The sequence below is a fragment of the Pteropus medius genome, unplaced genomic scaffold (assembly GCF_902729225.1).
Source record: "Pteropus medius unplaced genomic scaffold, Ma_sr-lr_union100, whole genome shotgun sequence".
Taxonomy (NCBI): Eukaryota; Metazoa; Chordata; class Mammalia; order Chiroptera; family Pteropodidae; genus Pteropus; species Pteropus medius.
In genome coordinates this window covers 2,486,930-2,506,215 of record NW_024350924.1, presented here as the reverse complement: position 1 = coordinate 2,506,215, position 19,286 = coordinate 2,486,930, and the positions used below count along the sequence as shown (strand labels likewise).

The following is a 19,286-nucleotide window of genomic DNA, read 5'->3' as shown; positions in this document are numbered from 1 at the left end:
TATGGTATACATGCCACATCTGCTTTCACTTTATGTGGCTTAATTGTGTTTGTACCTTATATGGTTTTATCAGGAAGGAAGTAATTTTTAAAGTAAGTTAACAAATTGTTTCGCATCTGATGAACCTAAAATATGTAGGATATGTTCAAGAAAGATGGTAATTTTGATCATTAAAATTCATCTTTACATATGTATCATCACAGTGTACACTTTAACTATCTTACAATTTTTGTCAGTTATGCCTCAATAAAGCTAAAAGAAACAAATAGAAACTCATCTTTAAAACTGAAAAGGTATTTTAAAATGATGTTTTATTTTTTATTCTATACAAGATTTTTTACTTTGGTAACTCGTTTCTTTGATTAGTCTAAATATAAGCTAACTGAGTGGCTAACTGTTTACTCACTTTTAGATCTTTGATTTCTAGGAATTGACAACCTAAAGTTCTGAAAGAACACGCTCAGTGCCAGCCTCTTTCGCTGCTGCTGACCTATAAGTACCATCATGGTCTAAACCTAGTTGCCTGCGAACTCCCTTTCCAAATTAGAATTTAAATAATTCAAGCTCTGAAAGAACTAAAATTATTTAGCTCATGCAGAGCATTGACCTAGGTTCTGAAGGGAAGCAACAAAGCATAAAACCTAGTGCCTGCCCTAAAGAACCCAATAGTCTAATAGGAGAGATAAGGCATATACTATGCGATTAAAATAACTAAATGGGAGACAGGGGAGTGCCGAGTGGCTGGTACAGAATGGAACAGTGCCCTACAACAGTTTCTCAACCTCAGCACTAATGACATTTTGGACCAGACATTTCTTGTTGTGGGGATCATCCTGTGTATTGTAGGATATTTAGCAGCATCCCTGGCTTCTGTCCTTTAGATATTAGTAACAACTCCCCTTCTTCCAGCTGTGACAACCAAGAATACCCCTTAAGGAGCAAAATCCTCCCTGGTTGGGAACAATTGCTCTAGAAGTTTATAGCAAATAAGCCTTCTAGTTGGGGTGACAGGGAAAGCTTCGTGGAAGAGCTAGATTTTAAGCTGGAGCCTGAAGATTGTAAAGGTAAGAATTGGTTACACAAAAGAAAAGCATTTTAAGAAGGAAGTACTGTGAACAAATGCAAGAGACAGATTTGGAGAGCATGAGTAAACCAGTTTGACCAGCTGGAAGAGCTGACATAAAGAATAGAAAATGCCTGGGGCCCAGGATGTGGGGACCTTGACTGGGAGGCTGTGGAAGAATCAGGCGTACAGAGAAGGTGGTTTTGGCTAATACCAACGGATAAAGCTTATTAAACTTGCCGGGAGCTTTGTGACTAAGGTCGACACAGTCCATTAACAGTCTTGAACCATGTCTTTTCCCTGTCTTTGCCTCATTGTAGGGGATCAGAAAACATCATCTTCTTTACAACGTATGTGAATGGCTCCTGCAGTAAGTATATTTTAGTTCCAGAGGAATGTCTTATTGTCTGTTTATGATAGAACATTCTAGGATTTTAAGAGGTAGAAACATCAAAGATCCTTCCATTCTTCTATAGTTTTAATAGCTGAAGATAGCTGTTAATGATTTTTAAAATCTTGACATTACAACCAAATTACTATACTGTGTCTAGATCAAATAAAAATACGGGCTATACATAGATACAGTATACTTAATCTTAGCAACATGTTTACATAAAGTAAATGTTGGACTACAAACAATAACATTGAAATGCATAGTGATTTTTGCAAAAGAACATAGATTGCGTTTGGGTCAGTGGAAGCAATTGGCTTTCCAATCAGTGGCACAGTTTCAAAGCAGAGAGCATAATCTTTCACTTATTTATTCAACTGATTCATTTCATTTATTCATTCATTCATTTGAACACCTACAGTAGTGTGCTAAACACTATTCTAAGGACGGAGAGAACAAGGCCTGCTCTCACGGAGCTAAATAGAGCTAAATTTAAGTAGGGATGTTGGATGATCAACAAGAAAAGCAAACTCAAAGAAGACAACTTAAAATAGGATAAGATCATTTCAAACTGTGTCATGAAGAAAGTAAAGCAGGGTGCTGTGGCTGTAATGTTTTAATGCAACACTGTATTGGAATTAAGTAAACTCTATCTTTCTGTCCAGTGTATAAATAAAACCCAAATGTGAATTGCCTATGTCTAATGCCATATAATTTTAAAACATTTCTAAAACAGTTGTTTGAACCTAGGGGCTCACCAGTAAGTGAAGTTTTAATTAATATTTTGTCTTGCTTAAGAAGCTGATCTTGGAGCGCTGGAATTATGGAGGACTTCAGACTTGGGGAAAAGCTTCAAAACCATTGGTGTGAAAATCTATTCATTTGGTCTTGGGGGACGTTTTCTTTTTGCCTCTGTAATGGCTGATAAGGTGGGTGTTTGCCTCTTCTCTTTGGGTTCTGATATTTCTGTAAATGTGCCTCAAATAGATCCCTTTTACTATTTGTACTGACAGTTTCTTGCCTTCTTGCCGTATCTAATATCACTGTAAGATTTGGGGGTGATTCTTTTTATAGAGGCTGACTGACTCTTCCAGGTTACTCTGTACTTCGCCTGTCATCACCACATGATTTCTGGTATCTGTTTTGGGGTATGTAGACCTAGTATTTGGGTTTCACTCAGACATGAATATTTGAAAAAAGCAATCCACTTGCTCATTATCCAGGAACAGTAACAGAAATAGGTAACATTAATTGAGTACCTACCGTATACGAGGTACAACTCTAAGTCCTGAGAATATAGCAGTGAATAAAACAGATAAGTGTCCCACTCTAAGTGCTTATATTTAAGTAGGGGAGGTAGATACTAAACTGACAAATATGATAGAACGTCAGGTAATGATTAAAACTATGAAGAAATCTAAAGCAGAATAAGGAGGTAGAAAGTGGCAGGCTATTTTTAGCGGGGTTGGGGGGTGGTTTGGATGGGCGCTCTGAGACCTGACTGAGGTGAGAACATTAGCTATGTGGACATCTAGGCTGAGGAAAGAGTAAGTGCAAACAACTCAGGCTGGAGCATGCTTGAAAGCGCGACGAGAAGTGAGAAGGGCAGCACGGCTGGAGCACAGAGAAGGGCGGTCCAGAGAAGGGGGCCGGCAGCCAGGTCCTTCAGGGCTTTTGTACGTCGTAATTAAGACCTTGACGTTTATTCTTCTTTGTGTCGGGAAGCTGTGAAAAGGTTGCGAGCAGGGGAATGATGTAATGTGACTTCTCTTTTGACAGCATGGGCGTGTGCAGAGTAGTCTGATGGGGCGGAAGCAGCTGGGAGGCTGTTACAGTAGTGCGCGGCGTGGCAGGTTGGACCAGGTGCCGGCAGTGGATGAGGGGAGGAAGCGGGAAGATGGCAGATGTATATTTTAAATGTATTGCCAGTAGGATTTGCCGATGGATTAGATGTGATTGTGAGAGAATGAGAGGAACCAAGGATAACTTTATGGTCTTTGGTCTGAGCGACTCGGCGAATGGTGGTGCTGTTTACGAAGACGGCAGAAGACTGCAGGAGAAGCAAGTTTGTGGGAGGAAAATCAAGAATTCAGTTTTAGATATAAGATGCCTGTTGGATATCTAAGTGGAAATGTCAAATAAGCATTTGGATATTTGAATCTCCCACAGTTATATATGATATTTAAAGCCATGTGACTAGATGGTATCTTCTGGAGGAAGGAGTAGGTAGATCAGAGCTGAGAGGATTGCGCACGCCCTGAAGCACCCAGCACTGAAAGGTTGGAAAGAGATGGACAACTCAGCAAAGAAGATTTGACGGGAGGGACCAGAGAGGCAGGGCAAGTAGGACAGTGTGATGTCATGAAAGTCAAGTGGAAAAATGTTTCAGGAAGGAAGAAGTGATCAGCTGTGCTAAATTCAACAGAGATGCCAAATTAGTTAGGTGAGTGCTGAGAATTATCCACTGGCGCTGGCAAAATAGAGGTTGTTGGTGCGCTTGATGAAAGCAGTTTCACTTGGAGTACTGAGATTAAAAGACTGATTAAAGTGGATTCAGAGAGAATTGGAGATGGGGAAGTAGACTCAGTAACTACAGATAACTCCCTCGAGCACTTTTGAAATAATCTTCCAAACAACCCTATAAGCTAATGCTCTGTTATCTTGATTTTTATTTGAGGAAATTGAGTCATTTCCGTGGAGTCACGCAGAGGTGGTACCCTGGTGGAAATCAGATTAATTCCAGAGGTAGCCCCCTCCACTCTACTGCTACTGTCTACAAAATTAAAATTCTACCATGTGCTTTTGAATTCTAGTTTCTACCTAACAATGAGAGTAAGAGTCAATGTAAACAACTAGGTGTAAGTTAGAAAAATAAGCCAACCGTACTTGTCACTGAACTTTAAAGAGTATTTAACATATGGAAGCCCCAGGACTAATTCTCCCACCGTGGCTAATTGTGCCTTGTAGCTATTTTAAACTATTTGTCAGAAAGTAAGTGTTAATTGCATCCTTAACAGACTCCTCTTAAGAGCTAAATATGCCCTGATCACCATCTTTTTATTGATTTCTGACTCTGGCCTCTTCCCAGCCTCATTGCCCTCATTATGGCTGCTCTGAGAGACTTCCTTAAAGAGGAGACATGTCACATCTTGACTCCCCTTGTGACCTCCCAAGCATGGATTTTATCACCATTTTCTAGACCCTTAATTATCTAATTTCTTTGGATTATGCCAGGACTGTCTCAGAGGAAACAAACCTTTATGCAGCAATCATCGTATTAAGAATTATCTGAGCAAGGATATGTGAATGGCTATAAAGCCAAACAAATGATGGTCCCAGCACACTCTTGGCTCTGTCGAAGGAAATGGGGATGTCAGAGGTTGAGAGGATAATAGCTTTTAGGTTACACCAGAATGAAGAAGCCAAAGAGGAAGCCAAGATAACCTTACTTACAACAGAATGGATTGTCTCATTGCCTGGAACTTTGCTGGAGGTTAGAAGACGCTTTGGTAGTTGGTACTGGGACCTTTCATTTATAGCAATTGTGCTCAGTGAGGAAATGGATAATGATACGTATGATTATTAAATAATAATGTCCCTATTATGTCCCTGCACATAACACCTTGGCAGAAAATTAAAAAGATAAATGCTGTCATTTGTTTCAGGATACAACAAGAAGGATTCATGTCTCAACAGATCAAGGGGACACATGGAGCATGGCCCAGCTCCCCTCTGTGGGGCAGGAACAGTTCTATTCTATCCTAGCAGCTAATGATGACATGGTATTCATGCATGTAGATGAACCTGGAGGTGAGAGCTTTTCATTGGCCCACCCTTGAAATCGTAGAGATTTAAGCTTCGAGACTTACTTTGAGTAGCTTTCCTTCTTCCATGTTGATTTTTCCTCTTACCCCTAGGTATTTATTACCTAGGTGTTTTACTGAACATTTTGTCTTAGAGATAATACGTAGCCTCAGTCAAAAAGGCCACTTGTTTTGACATTCAATGGTTCGTGTGCATGTCCAGGTGTTCTAGAGCAGTGCTGCTCAAAGAATGGCCGGGGACTGGGACTGTTTTTTGCAAACTCATTGTTAAGGAGAGGAAGTAAGAGCAAGCTTTTCAAAACTCTTACAGCCATTTGACAAAGTAATTTAATGTCTGTTGAATCTAATGATAAAAGAGTTGATTATATTTTGTCTGTCTTTTGTATTTCATTTTTCTGAAGATTAATTTTATATTTTACAAAAGCATTGGTTTGTGACATAATGGAAATTTAAAATTTGAGCCTTCACCACAGATAGTTTGATAAGCATTGTTCCAGAGTATAAAGATTTAGAGATATGTAAGATACGACTCTAAATACAGTGCAGTGCCTCTGCCACCAAAATATATCTGGATAGAGCTTTTCTGGAGTATCTGATTAATTCATTCAATAAACTGAGCATCTCCCATATTCCTGGCACTAAGCTGGGTACTAGAATTAAAAATGGACCTAAAGATTTTGCATATTAAACTGATTAATTCTCAGGTCTGCGTCTACATCATGAAAAGAGACAGTTGGCTAATGTGCAGTCAGTCGTTCAGGGGTATGTATGGTTAGGCTATTGCTGTCTCTCTGTTCCCTCCCAGGACTTAGAGTTTTCGTTTGTTTGCCTATTTCAGATACTGGATTTGGCACAATCTTTACGTCAGATGATCGAGGTATCATCTACTCCAAGTCCTTGGACCGACATCTCTACACCACCACAGGCGGCGAGACGGACTTTACCAACGTGACCTCCCTCCGGGGCGTCTACATTACAAGTGTGCTCTCAGAAGGTGAGTCTTGCCACAGCTGTCCTTCAGCTGAACATGTTGGCTGTTGAGGATTTTGGGGAGACTGATGGTCCTGTCCCCCTACTAATGTTGCTTACCTAGCCAGTAGCCTACCCATGTAAATTCTGGCTCTTCAAATAAGTTATGGTAAATAGAACTAAGAAAAAGCAAAGCAACCACAAGGTAGAAAGTAATATTTTGGGGGTTCTATTTTGTTTAGTTTATAAAATAAGTCTTCCATTTTGAGAGGTTTAGGCCTATAGAAATGAGCCTGAGTTTGAACCACTTCCTGCTTTTCTCCTTATAGAGGGCATAGCAATGCCAGCCAAGATTCTTGTGTTCTACCCAGTGGTTCTGCAACACTCACCTTTACTAAAGCCCAGTTATACAAATAAACACATTACTCTAAAGTACAAAGACTCCTAAGGTTTTATTTATTTATGCATTTATTTTTGGCAGGAAGCACGGGATGTTTGTTTTTATTTTGTAAAGACCTTGCAATGGTCTACAAGGTCCTAAGTGATGTTGGCCCCGTTTCCTTCCTGACCTCACCTTCATCTTGCTCACTCTGCTCTGGTCACTCCAGCTCTCTGCCAGTCCTTAAACACGCCAGGTTCACACACTCGTGGCTTAGAGATACGCACTGACTGCGCGCTCCGTTTCCCCAGATACCTGCAAGGCTGAGACATTCCTCCTTCCAGTCTTGGCTCGTATTTACTTTCTGAATGAGACCTGCCTGACTACCCTATGTTAAATTTCAGTCTGCCCCTCCCCACTCAAACACTCAGTCCCCCTTTAGCTGTGCAGATTTTTTTCCATAGCACTTATTTTCTAACATACTATATAATTTACCTGTTTACAGCATCTAGTGTTTACCTCACTCTACTAGAATGTGTACTTCACAGAGATTTTTTTTTTCTGTTTTGTTCACTGATATATTCCCAAAAGCTTAAAACAATTTTCACATAGTGGATGCATAATAAATATTTATTGAATAAATGAATTTTCCTTTATTTACTTTCTCGTTTCCTTCAAAGCATATTATCTCTGAATTTAAACCTGCCACAGTTTGTATCATTGAAAATAGAGAATAGGGAGAAAAAAGACATGAGAAAAAAAAAAAAAGAAAAGGTATAAGGATAGGGTATGAGACAAAATTGGGAATTATTAATTCAGAGTTAAGTACATACATTCCAATCTTGAGATTTCCTAAAACAGGTCCAGTATCATGGCCTTGTCTGAGTAAAGATGAGGATGCCTTCCCATTGTAGATTTTACTTCCAAGACAAGCAAACAAGAAAGGAGAATGGACATCCGTCTGTTTGTGTTAATAAAGAGATAAAAGGTATCTTTTTTCAAGAGTGTCAGTCTAGATGATTTCTGGAATCAGCAGGGTCTTGTTCAGGTGAGAAGCCTTTTTCAGATATCACATTTAGAGTGCTGCTCACTTACTCACCAAGACTGAGGGTTATAATGGTGTCACACAGTCTTAGTTAGGAGAGAGTTCTACAGTGATACACTGTATGCACCCTATTAAATTCAGTTTTTCATGCTTAATGTCATTCTTTTCTCATTCAGATAATTCTATCCAGACTATGATTACTTTTGACCAAGGAGGAAGGTGGAAGCACTTGAGGAAGCCTGAAAACAGTGAATGTGACGCCACAGCAAAAAATAAGAATGAGGTTTGTGTTACTCCAATTGTCATATGCATTTGGAGCAAAGCAGCCATTACGCTCTTCCTGAGCCAGGCTTTTGAATAATGAAGTTTTGTACTTGATTGAGGTCCACAGATAAAGGTGGAAAGTTTGGGAATAAGAGTAATGAAACTAATTTAGAATGTAGGAAATAGGAACTGTGAAAAAAAGCCAAAATACTATGGATTATTTGTCTTCCAAAGAAAAGCATAAGTGAGGGCAGTGTGTGTGTTCTATTAAACTGTTGAGTGAAAATAGAATAGACAGTTGGGCCTTTGATTAGTGAGGCGTCAGCATGGCCGCTATGAGACATTAGGAATTCTCCAAAAACCGTAGACCAGCCAGCCATTTATGAACAGTGCAAAGCCGAACTGGCCGGAAACAAATGGAAGAGAACTTGGCCCTCTCCTCTTCTTGGGTGCCACGTAGTGTGGGTGTGGGTGTGGGCGGTAATCCAGCAGTGCATGGGAAAGCAAGAGCTGACCGGGAGGAGAGACAGAACTAGAAATACAAAGGCATTGCTCCAGGAGATCCCAGATTCCAGGAGTGACAAGTCTTGACAGGCAAGAAACAAACAAAAAAAAGAAAACAAGCTTTGTGTCTGGCTCTTTCAGAATTTGAGAGGAGCTTAGGGAAACACTCAGAATTTTCTTCAAAAAATGACAGCGTGTGTAGTTCTTGAGCTCTCCTCAGAATGCCTGTGGCTGACATACACTGCTGTTCCAGACAGGGTTTTTTGTCTTATTTTAAGAGCCTCCGACAGTGTGAGATAAAGGGTACCTACACCACCCCCAATGCTCCCTCTTCTCCCTTCTCTATACTCCTAAGTGCTATTGAGTGTCTGTCTCCCTTCTGTTCCCTTTTTTCATCCCTCCGCTGTGACCTTGCCCTGAGCCTGCTCTGCTCACCTGAAGCCTGGGGAAGTACAGTGGCCTCATTAACTGCCTTGCCACCCTCACACTTCCGTGCCTCTCCCTCCTCAACACTCTTCATGGCTCCCCTTTGCCTGTGAATGAAGTCAGTGACCTGGTGATTGAGCCTACCTGGCAGGCTCTCTTCTGCCTTTCCCTCGTCACTGCCCATTTTATCACTGACATGCCCTTGTTGGCATCCTCTGCTGCTCCTGTATGTTTCTGCCTCTGCGGCCTTGCTCACGTTGTTCCTAGGGACGCTGTGCCTGTCTCCCCTACCCTGATTCATTAGGATTAGTGGAAACCCTCGCCGCCCATCTTCAGTTAGAACTAATCATTCTAATTCATTTCATTAATAGATTGCTCGAACCTCTTTTTTTATTGCAGTAAAATATACGTGACATAAAATTAACATTTTAACCAATTTGAAATCTCTTTTAAAGCACTAAACTTCATTCTGCTTTATACCTCAACTAGTTTCTAAGAAATATTTCTTAAAGATAGGACGGTGTCTTATTTTGAATCACCATCACGTCTTGCACAGTATCTAAAATATGTCAGGTATTCATCAAGTTTATTTATGTGGAATCATGCTTTAAATATTGATCAGAGGCTTTGGTGTAATGCATGAATAAAATAAATTAAGGCAGATTACACTGGAAAAAATAATTGCATAATTTGTCCCAAATATACTAATGCATTTCAGAATCAAGAATATCACACTGAGCCTATAACGCAACAACAACAACAACAAAAAACCTAAATTAAAAGAAAATGTACAAATTGCCATTAAGCACACAAGAAAAATACTTTACATCACTAATTATTAGGGAAATGCAAATCCAAACCACAGCAAGAGATCACCTCGTGCCCATAGGATGGCTGCTATAAAAAAAAAATAATAATAAGTGTTGGCAAGGATGTGAAGAAGTTAAAACCCTCGTGTACTGTTGGTGGGGATGAAAAGTGGTACAGCCACTGGAAAACAGTATGGTAATTCCTCAAAAAAGTAAATATAGAACCACCATATGATCCAGCAATTCCACGTTGGGTGTATATCCAAAGAATTGAACAGAGGGCCTCAAAGAAGTATTTGCACACCCATGTTCATAGCAGCATTATTCACAAGAGACAAAAAGTAGATACAATCCAGGTGTCCACTAACAGATGAACGGATAAGCAAAATGTGGTATATACATACAATGGGATATTATTCAATCTTAAAAAGGCGGGTAATTCTGATACGTGCTATAACATGAACGAACCCTAAGGACATTATGCTGAATGAAATAAGCCAGTCACGAAAAGTCCAATACTCTGTGGTTCCACTTATATGAGGTACCAGGAATAGTTACTCATAGATAGAAAGTAAAATGGTGGTTGCCAGGGGCTGAGGGGAGCAGGGAATGGGAAGTTACTGTGTGATGGGTAGAGTTTCAGTTTTGCAGGATGAAAATGTTCTGAAGAAAGATGGTTGCACAACAGTGTGAATGTACTTGATATTACTGAACTGCACACTTAAAAATGTTTAAGATGGTAAATTTTATGGTATGTGTATTTTATCATTTTTTTTTTAAAGGAGGATCCTACTAAGGTCTGGGTAAGGTTCAAAGCTTTATTAGGCTCTGTAGGATCAGTAAAAAATTGCACCTTTGGTTTTAATCTAAACTTTGATTTCTTTTCACAGTGCAGCCTCCATATTCACGCTTCCTACAGCATCTCCCAGAAATTAAACGTTCCAATGGCCCCTCTCTCAGAGCCCAATGCCGTTGGCATAGTCATTGCCCATGGTAAGCAGCCCTCCCCTCCCTCCCACCTAACAGGAAGAAGTAGCTGACGACACTGGAACTCAGCCACAGCCTTGAAACCTGTAAGAAAATCAGCATAGGTGGCTTTTACCATCCTTTGTAGAATGTCTTGCATAATAATGGTACTTTGAGTTTTTCATAGACTCCCATCAGAGAGAGCAGCATGACTTTCCCCTTTCCCAAATTTTCAGTGGCCTTTTTTTCCCCATCACAGGAGACATAATGGGAAATAATAGGATAAAATCATTCAAAATTATTCTCTTGGCAGGAAATCCTGTTTCCTTGCTGATTTGTGCTGAGGAGATGGTGGGTTGTGTTGCAGGTAGTGTGGGAGATGCCATCTCAGTGATGATCCCGGATGTGTACATCTCACATGATGGGGGTTACTCCTGGACGAAGATGCTGGAAGGACCCCACTATTATACCATCCTGGATTCCGGAGGCATCATTGTGGCCATTGAGCACAGCAGCCATCCTATCAATGTGATTAAGTATGCATGAGCTCAGCTCCGCCCACACTATCCACGTAGAGGGTAACTGTGGGAAGTTTTTCAGTTTGTTGGGCAGTTATAGACCCTGATTCAAATCTGTGCATTCTTAAGAACTGCAAAGAAGATTCTGGAAGGGATTACATTTAGAGCAACTCAGATTAAAACACTCCCTCTAGGTGACACTTCTTGTCACTTTTTAAAATATTCTTTCCACAAAAAGATTTTGGAAGTGTTTAAGCTCTCTGGATGGGAAATAACTCTTTAAGTACAAGTTTTTATAAAGTAATTTCTGTTTTTTTTATTTGGAAGCCCATTCTTTCATAATCACTACCCTCTCTTTCCTTTGAGAGAATTTTTATAAAGGCATTTTTTTCTATACTCTCTGAATGGATCCCTTTGCCCTACCCTGTTTAATAGGCATTAAAAATTGATAGAATTGTCAGTCAGTAAGCCATCCCCTAAATATGAGGATTCCTCCCTGGTTTGAGATCAGACAGCCAGAGTGGTTTCCTGATACTCTGATAAATGTTGATCCCCTGTCATGATGTTTGGGGCTTCAGGTTCTCCACAGATGAAGGTCAGTGCTGGCAAACCTACGTGTTCACCAGGGAGCCCATCTACTTTACAGGCCTCGCTTCGGAACCTGGAGCGAGGTCCATGAACATCAGCATCTGGGGCTTCACAGAATCTTTCCTGACTCGCCAGTGGGTCTCTTACACCATCGATTTTAAAGATGTCCTTGAAAGGAACTGTGAGTGTCGTCTTTGACCTTTCCTACCAGAAACTTATAAGCCTCTTTTCCTAAATAACCAATTCAGCTTAATATCTTTTCGCTGGAAAAAGAAAACGCGTATGAAAGAGGATTAAGAGATGTTCCATGTGGGTAATCAGGCAATGGAATGGTATCAGAAAAGCAGCTCCCTCTTTGGACAAGAGAAATAAAATGAGGGCCAAATATGTAATTTAAATTATTCTATCAACTACATTATAAAAGCAGAAGAGGTGTAATTAATTTTAATAATATAATTATCTTAACATATCCAAAATATTTTAAAATGTAAGCAGTATTAAAAATTATCAGTGAAACATTTTACATTCTTTTTCTTCTAAGTCTTCAAAATCTGGTGTATATGTTACACTTATCTTTATAGTAAATTTCAATTCAGACCAGCCACATGTGGCTACAACTGTCATATAGAAATACCAGAGATTAAGCTTCATGAAATTATTGCAAGCAAGTGTGACAGACCAGTTCAGTATAGCTTTTCATTGTTCAATCTGTCACATGAGACTTTTTCCGCTTATAAGGATAATGCATGCTTGTGTTTGACTAAAATTATTTCATAACGTATCAGGATTTTTCACCTGTGAGTACAGCAGAACTGTAAAGAGGAAACTTTAAGAAAAGAGTGTTGCAAAGAGCATCTAATTAATTGTGTCACTTATCAAAATGTCGATAAATGAAGAAATTTTCATGCCAAGAGTTTTGGCTTAAACGTCAGTCATAGGTGAGTCACTAGAATGGCTACTGGGCAGGCATGAAGCCCACGCTAACCATTTTCAGAGTTTTTGACTTCAAACTAGAAGGCATGATAAAAGCCCAGAAAATAGCTTCAGAAAAGGAGTTAAATGTTAAGTGCAAAAATCGCAAGCAAATCCAGGCCCCAGAACAAAAGATGCTGACATTGTACTGAAAAATATGGAGGAGAAAATAAAAAACTGGAGCAGAGGCGACTACCATTTGACCCATAGTTACCTGTTGGCATAATATGATACTTAAGGTTTCAAGGTTTCAAGACGCTTTAGTTGAATTTTGGTTCTGACTATTATTAAAGTGTATTATGGGTCCATTTCCCCAGAATGTTAATTCAGTGATTCCTGGAGGAAACACAAGCACTCATTTGGACCTTACTTTTCTACAAAATTTTTAAACGTGATTTAATACTGGAGAGTCATTATTATTTAAATGTATCAAATAGGCTGTAAAGGAGCTGGCTTACGAGTTTTCCGCTCAGCAGGCAGCTCTACAGTTATCCCTAAAGTTTAATGTCATTAAAAGATTTGTTAAGCACCTGTTCTTTAACAGGCTCTGTGCTGGTCTTCATATCCCAAAGGATAAAAACCTAATCCACAGTCTTTAGGTCATAGCCTTTGAGTCATTTTTCCAAAAGTCGATGATACGATATAAGCCAGGTTGACTGCTATCAAGTCTTCATTTAACAGCCAGTTGACTAGAGTTAAAAGTCTAGAAAAAGAATGTTTTCCCTTTATATGAAGCAAACTAACCCATAGCGAAATTGACTGATTGAAGTCTTGTCCTAACGGAAAACATCTGATTGCTGACCATTGACAGCTCCTGCTGAGTAAGGGTACAGGAGCACAAGACAAATAGACAGCAGCCTCTCAGTTTAGAAGGAATCTAGAGGTCCTCTGCCCAGCTTCCCACTTCGAAACAAATAGGGTTTTCCTAATACTCAGATGAGTAATGAGATGCAAATAATCTCCCTTCGGTATGAAGAAATGCTACTTGCTGGTATGCTCCAACTAATGTAACTTTTGTTTGCAATTCCAAAACGAAGCAATAGATTGAGGCAGACACCCCCAGTCTTCCTCTCCTTGTTCTTCCTGTAGCCTGGCAGCCGCATCACATGGGTGGGTTCTGTGCCATGCAGTTTCCCGAACAACCTGTCTTTCCTTTAGGTGAAGAGAAGGACTATACCATATGGTTGGCTCACTCCACAGACCCTGGAGATTATGGAGATGGTTGCATTTTAGGTTATAAAGAACAGTTTCTACGGCTACGCAAGTCATCTGTCTGTCAGAATGGCCGGGACTATGTTGTGACCAAGCAGCCATCCGTCTGCCTCTGCTCCCTGGAAGACTTCCTTTGGTATCAGCATTCCTCAGATCCCTGTCAGCCTCTTTCCTGTACTGGAGAAGGGGGAACACAGTTGTCTTATAGAGCCGAAAATATTTAAATCTTTTTCTTCTCCTTCTTCCCCAAGAACAGAGAACTGCTGCTTCTTACTAAGGAACTTAAGGCAGAGAGAAAGAGAACCAAAGTTGTTGATAATTGGACAGATAATATTATCATATAAGATAGTTAATTATTGGACAGAACCAGCAACAACCAGAAATTCTGACTTGGCAGTGGTAGGAAGGAGAGAGGTGTATAAGGAGGAGGAGAATGAAAAAAATAGGTGATAGGACAGAAACACAAAGAAAAGTGGTACAGGAGCTAAGGGGGCATTGGACTTTAGCAGAAAGCCCAGCAACCTGAGTTCAGCAGGTACTATATCTTGGGTCACCTGCAGGACTGAAGGCAGAGAGAGTGGTTCTATCCTGAGACATGAGATTACATCGGTACATTTATGGTCCTTATATGTTCCCCAAGGTTTAGAGGCCATTAAGGTGAATTCCCTAGAGTTCAGGACCATCCAGGCTTAAGGATCAGTTGTGTGGCTGGTATGGAGTTAGTTGATTATGCAAGGGCAAGGCAGTCCCTAGGTAGCCTAAGCAAGGAGGCAAATAAGAGGGACTCCTTTACATCACAGATATTAATCTTATGGATACTGACAGAAGGTAAAAGTGGATCCTAAAGGATTGGAACAGAGGCAGATAGATAGCAGTCATGTCCCCCTACATCATATTCTCTCAAACCACAGGTGACAGAGAATATGGGTCTTAGGGAACCTGAGTCTGACCCAGTGTGGCTTATATCTGTCTGTGGAATGGCCAGGGGTCCTCCCTTCTCTGTTTCCACGGGAAAAATGCCTCTCAGATCGCTGATGCCGTATGGCTAGAGCTCACTGATGCCATGAAACTCTTTAAGCGCTGTTGCCCACCCTTGACTGCACATAGGCTAGGCTCTTAATTTCTGAGCTTCTCCTATTTTCCAGACATGCTGTGCTTCCAACTCCATGCCATTGCACATGCTGCTTCCTCCGCCGGGAAAGTCTTTCCACAGTCCCTGCTTGACCCCCAAACCTGATGGATTCCTACTTGGCCTTTGATACTTAGCTCAGATATTACCTCTTTAAAGCCTTCCCAAGTTTCCCTCACCTCGGCTCCCACTGAACCCCCATTACTGTGTTTTAATCATCGAGTATAGGTTTGGTTCCACCACTGAGCTCTGGACTCCTGGAAGGCACGTTATATTTGATAATCATATAGAAGTAATGGTAGCAGCTATAGTTTATGGGGCACTAACTGTACCGGGCACTGTCCTAATTTACACCTAACCTCAGCAGCCCTACGAGACGGGTACTGCTGTCTTTTCCATTTCACAAAGGGAAGAAATGAAGGTACAGAGAGGTTGCGATTAACTTGCCCACAGTCAGTCAGCCGTGAAGTGGTGGAGCCGGGATGTGAACCCGGAGTTCGGCTCCAGAGCCCGTACGCTGAACCACGTGTGCTTGAGAAATGTGGACCTTTTGAGTGGCAAGAGTACTTTCCCTGAAATTTTGGATTGAATACCTAAAATTTTTACTGGAAGTTTCCCTCTGCTATTGGAGGGGTGATGGCTTCTTCATCTTAGGTTCTCCCAACCATCTCACCTAAATATTTGTCAGAAAAACTTTGAAGTACAAGCAGCATCTATATATTCCCCAAGTATTCATTGAATATTTGCCGTGCACAGGGCAGTGCAAAATGAAAACAGAAGGTTTGTTTTAGACCCTCCTGGTAAGATGCTCGCAATTATGTTGTAAAACAGAAGGTGGTAAGTGCCCCCAGGGATTTAGAGAAGGGAAAGGCTACTCCCCGCTAGAAGTAGGCAGGTCAAAGAAAGCTTGAGTGAGAAGGTGGCGTTTGAGCTGAGCCCTGACGAGCGGCGGGATTTGACCATGAGCATCTGAGAAGAAGCAGGGTGTGCTGGAAGATAGGCCATGGGGGGCGTCACAGTAGTCACGATAACGAAGTGAGTAGCAGGGGGATGCTCAGGCTAAACTTGAAACTTAGGTGATGAAGGTAGTGTCAGGGACAAACATAAGGAAATAATAGGAGACGCTGGCATGAAGGAAAAAAATGTGTTTTGAACGTTCTATTTGAGGTTCTGTCAACAGATTTAGGTGTAATATCTAGCAGGTATTTGGAAATGGAGGATTAGAGCTCAAGAGGTAAAACCTGGAAGTTTTAGTTGCAACAAATAGTTAAGCTCACAGAGGGAGAACAGATACAAAGTAAGAGAATGAATTATAGAACCTTTGGAACCGTTTCATTTATGGGGTAAAAAAAGAGAAGAGAAGAGCCATCAGTGACCAGAGAAACAGACAAGTGCAGCTTTGCAGTGCCGAGGTGGGTGGGAGCACGGCGTGTGTCAGGTGCCACAGAACAGGTGGTCAAGGTTAACAAGGCCAGGGAGGGCGCCCTGGGTTGGATGGATGATTAGTGAGCCCTCCTGGGGCCTCATGTTCATTTTCAAGGTTGCAGAGGGGTTTGAAGCCAAAACACACAAAATTAAAAGTAAATGAGTAAAATAGTACAAGTGAGGCAGAGGACGGTGAAGGAACAGGAGAGATGCTGGCTGAGGAGAAACCGCCAGGTGAGTGGTCCTGAAGGTCCCTCCCACACTGGCAGTGAAGCAGGTCCCGGGGCAGTTTGAAGGTTGGAGCCAAGGATGCTCAGGAAGAGGGTCAGCTTGGAGCGGAGGCCGTGTGTTATTTCTGTGGGGAAGTGGGAGAAAGGAGAGCAGATGGGAGGCACTATGGAGAAATGGGATAGAATGCAGGGCAGGACAGGGCGTGCGCACTGGAGGCGAGGACCATCTGAGAAGCTAAGCGGGTCGGAAATGGAGAGGGCAGGAAAGGTTTGCGTATACCCCTGGTACACCTCCAGATAACGTAATAATGAGTTACCTGGAGGTAAACAAAAGAACTGCTAAGTGTCCCTGAGTTTAGATCGGACTCTGATGCCATTGTTTACCTGTCTTAGTTGCATGGGTCACAGTCACTCCCTTCCCAGAGCCTGAGCTGTCTGTGCAGGGCTTCCAGCCTCAGGGCTCCTAGCCACTGAGTCCTGAGTTAACCAGGCCCATCCATAAGCTACTCACCTCCCACCACCAGCTAAGCCCTCCATGTCTGTTTTCCTAAATGGACCTTCTTTATAGATGAAATAAGCCTTTCTGAGCTACTTTTTAGAAACTCAAGACTGGAATATTAACCATCCACTGCCCCACTTAAAATCTTCATTGCTAGTCACTTACTGTCGTTAAGCAACTTTGAAAGATACTTTATTTGTTGACTCTTGCAGTGATTTTGGCTACTTCCGTCCAGAAAATGACTCCAAGTGTGTGGAACAGCCAGAGCTGAAGGGCCACGACCTAGAGTTTTGTCTGTATGGCAGAGAGGAGCACCTGATAACAAACGGGTGAGATGGCTTTTCTCCCTTATTGTGACAGATGAATCACCATTATTCAGAGTAAAAAGCGGCTCCTCTCTGCAGAGAGATCTGAGCAAGGTTTTAGAGCACTCTAGAAAAATAACTGTCTAACAGAACTTTCTGTGATGATGGAAAGGTCCTATAGTCTGCTGTGTCCCTTCTGGTAGCCATGAGCCCTGTGTGGCTACTGACACTAGAGTGACTGAGGAACTGAATTAATTTTAATTAAATAGCTACCATATTAGACAGTACTGATTTAGAGGAGCCGCATTGCCCCCTCCCCTGATAAACACTCCCCCTCCCATTTTCATACCACGTGTTAACATGCTTTCCCAGGTCACAGTTCTTTGGCACAGTCGCCTAAGGCAGAAAGGCGGGCGTGTCCCTGCAGTGAGGCCAGGGATGCTTGGTCTGTTCAAGGCCTGAAACTACACAAAACATCCCCAGACCTCCCTGTGGATCTCCCCCGAGGCCCGAAAGGTAGTGTAAGGATGAGAAGCTTTTCTGTAGCTTTTCAAATCTTATTTTCAGGATATAGGCAAGAATCCAGGCATATATCCTTTTATTCTGTTAACAAATTTGATCTGCCTTTCAGGTACCGGAAAATTCCAGGAGACAGGTGCCAAGGTGGAGTGAATCCAGCTCGAGAAGTAAAAGACTTGAAAAAGAAATGCACAAGCAACTTTTTGAATCCAGAAAAGCAGGTATGTTAAAGTAGATCTGGTTCAGGCGCAAGCGTGGTTTTGTATTCTATCAGGAATAGTCAGTCAACGCATCCAGAATTTTATTACGTAATACAGGGTGGCCAGACTACTTCTGTCAAAGGAAACTGTTAGGATGACGGGTGGGGTCACGTAACCCAATTATAAGCTCACATACTGAACACGTTTTTGTTGGGGAAAAAATTGTATTCCATAAAGTTCCAAGGCTTAGAAGCATGGAGTTGAGGAAATTTCTGAGGCTCGGGGTCATTTAGAAAAAAGACTGAAGAAGTTTGGCTGTAAAGGGCTGGAGTTTTGCGCATGTGGAAGAGAAGCGCACTGGACCGTAGGTAGGGTGGATCTCTGTGCCCAGTCATGCCAAGTGTGTTCTTTGTAATATTGGGCTGGTTTTGATTTAGAAGCAAGTTATGGGGTTGATTATAGGTTTGCAGTACTGAACTGTCTGGCTGGGATTTAGGGATATGTTCAGAGAAAACTTCTTGATAAAGAAGCACGGGACAAGCAGTGTGACTTAGGTCAATAAACTGTGGTCCCCAGTTTTCTAATCTGTAAAATGAGAGTTGGACAATCTGTAGTCCCTCCTGTAACTTCTGAAAGACAAGGACCTGACCAGGGGTGGGATTAAGGCAGTGGGAGAAGAATGTGTGGGTGTGTGTATTTGTCAGGGGGCAAGTTCCTCTTTCTCTGCACCCCTGCCCTGCACTCCTGGTGGCTGTCCTCAGAGCGTTTGTGTGTGTGATTGCACAGGACTCCCGTCCACAGGGACACAGCTTGTCCCAGAATCCAGCTTCGTCTCCTCTTGGATACATTGAAAACACACACCCCCTATCTCCCACCCAGAAGCAGGTAGGTCACACTCAAACAATGATATGAAAAGGCTTATTTGTAAAAACCTACCAAAAACTAAGTAAAAAAATAAATCTTGATGTCATATGATGGCCTGCCTGATACAGCATTGGCACAGCTGCTTCCCAGGTAATGGCCCTTTTCTAGATTCATTCAACTCATTA

General features: G+C 41.6%; 1 protein-coding gene across 4 annotated transcripts in view; it reads left to right on the top strand.

Moving 5' to 3' along the window:
* The window catches only part of SORT1 (sortilin 1), a 59,982-nt gene that overhangs the window by 35,154 nt on the left and 5,542 nt on the right, over positions 1–19,286 (top strand). The window contains exons 7-18 of one of the 4 annotated variants that reach the window (XM_039841095.1): positions 1,384–1,433; positions 2,256–2,383; positions 5,120–5,264; positions 6,117–6,272; positions 7,848–7,954; positions 10,565–10,667; positions 11,008–11,176; positions 11,737–11,927; positions 13,877–14,066; positions 17,426–17,542; positions 18,150–18,258; positions 19,024–19,122. In XM_039841095.1, the coding sequence (XP_039697029.1) occupies positions 1,384–1,433; positions 2,256–2,383; positions 5,120–5,264; positions 6,117–6,272; positions 7,848–7,954; positions 10,565–10,667; positions 11,008–11,176; positions 11,737–11,927; positions 13,877–14,066; positions 17,426–17,542; positions 18,150–18,258; positions 19,024–19,122 (1,564 nt within the window). Of the gene's footprint in view, positions 1–1,383; positions 1,434–2,252; positions 2,384–5,119; positions 5,265–6,116; positions 6,273–7,847; positions 7,955–10,564; positions 10,668–11,007; positions 11,177–11,736; positions 11,928–13,876; positions 14,067–17,425; positions 17,543–18,149; positions 18,259–19,023; positions 19,123–19,286 lie in introns of all 4 variants that reach the window. The other 3 variants (XM_039841094.1, XM_039841097.1, XM_039841096.1) reach the window with 3 other exon arrangements.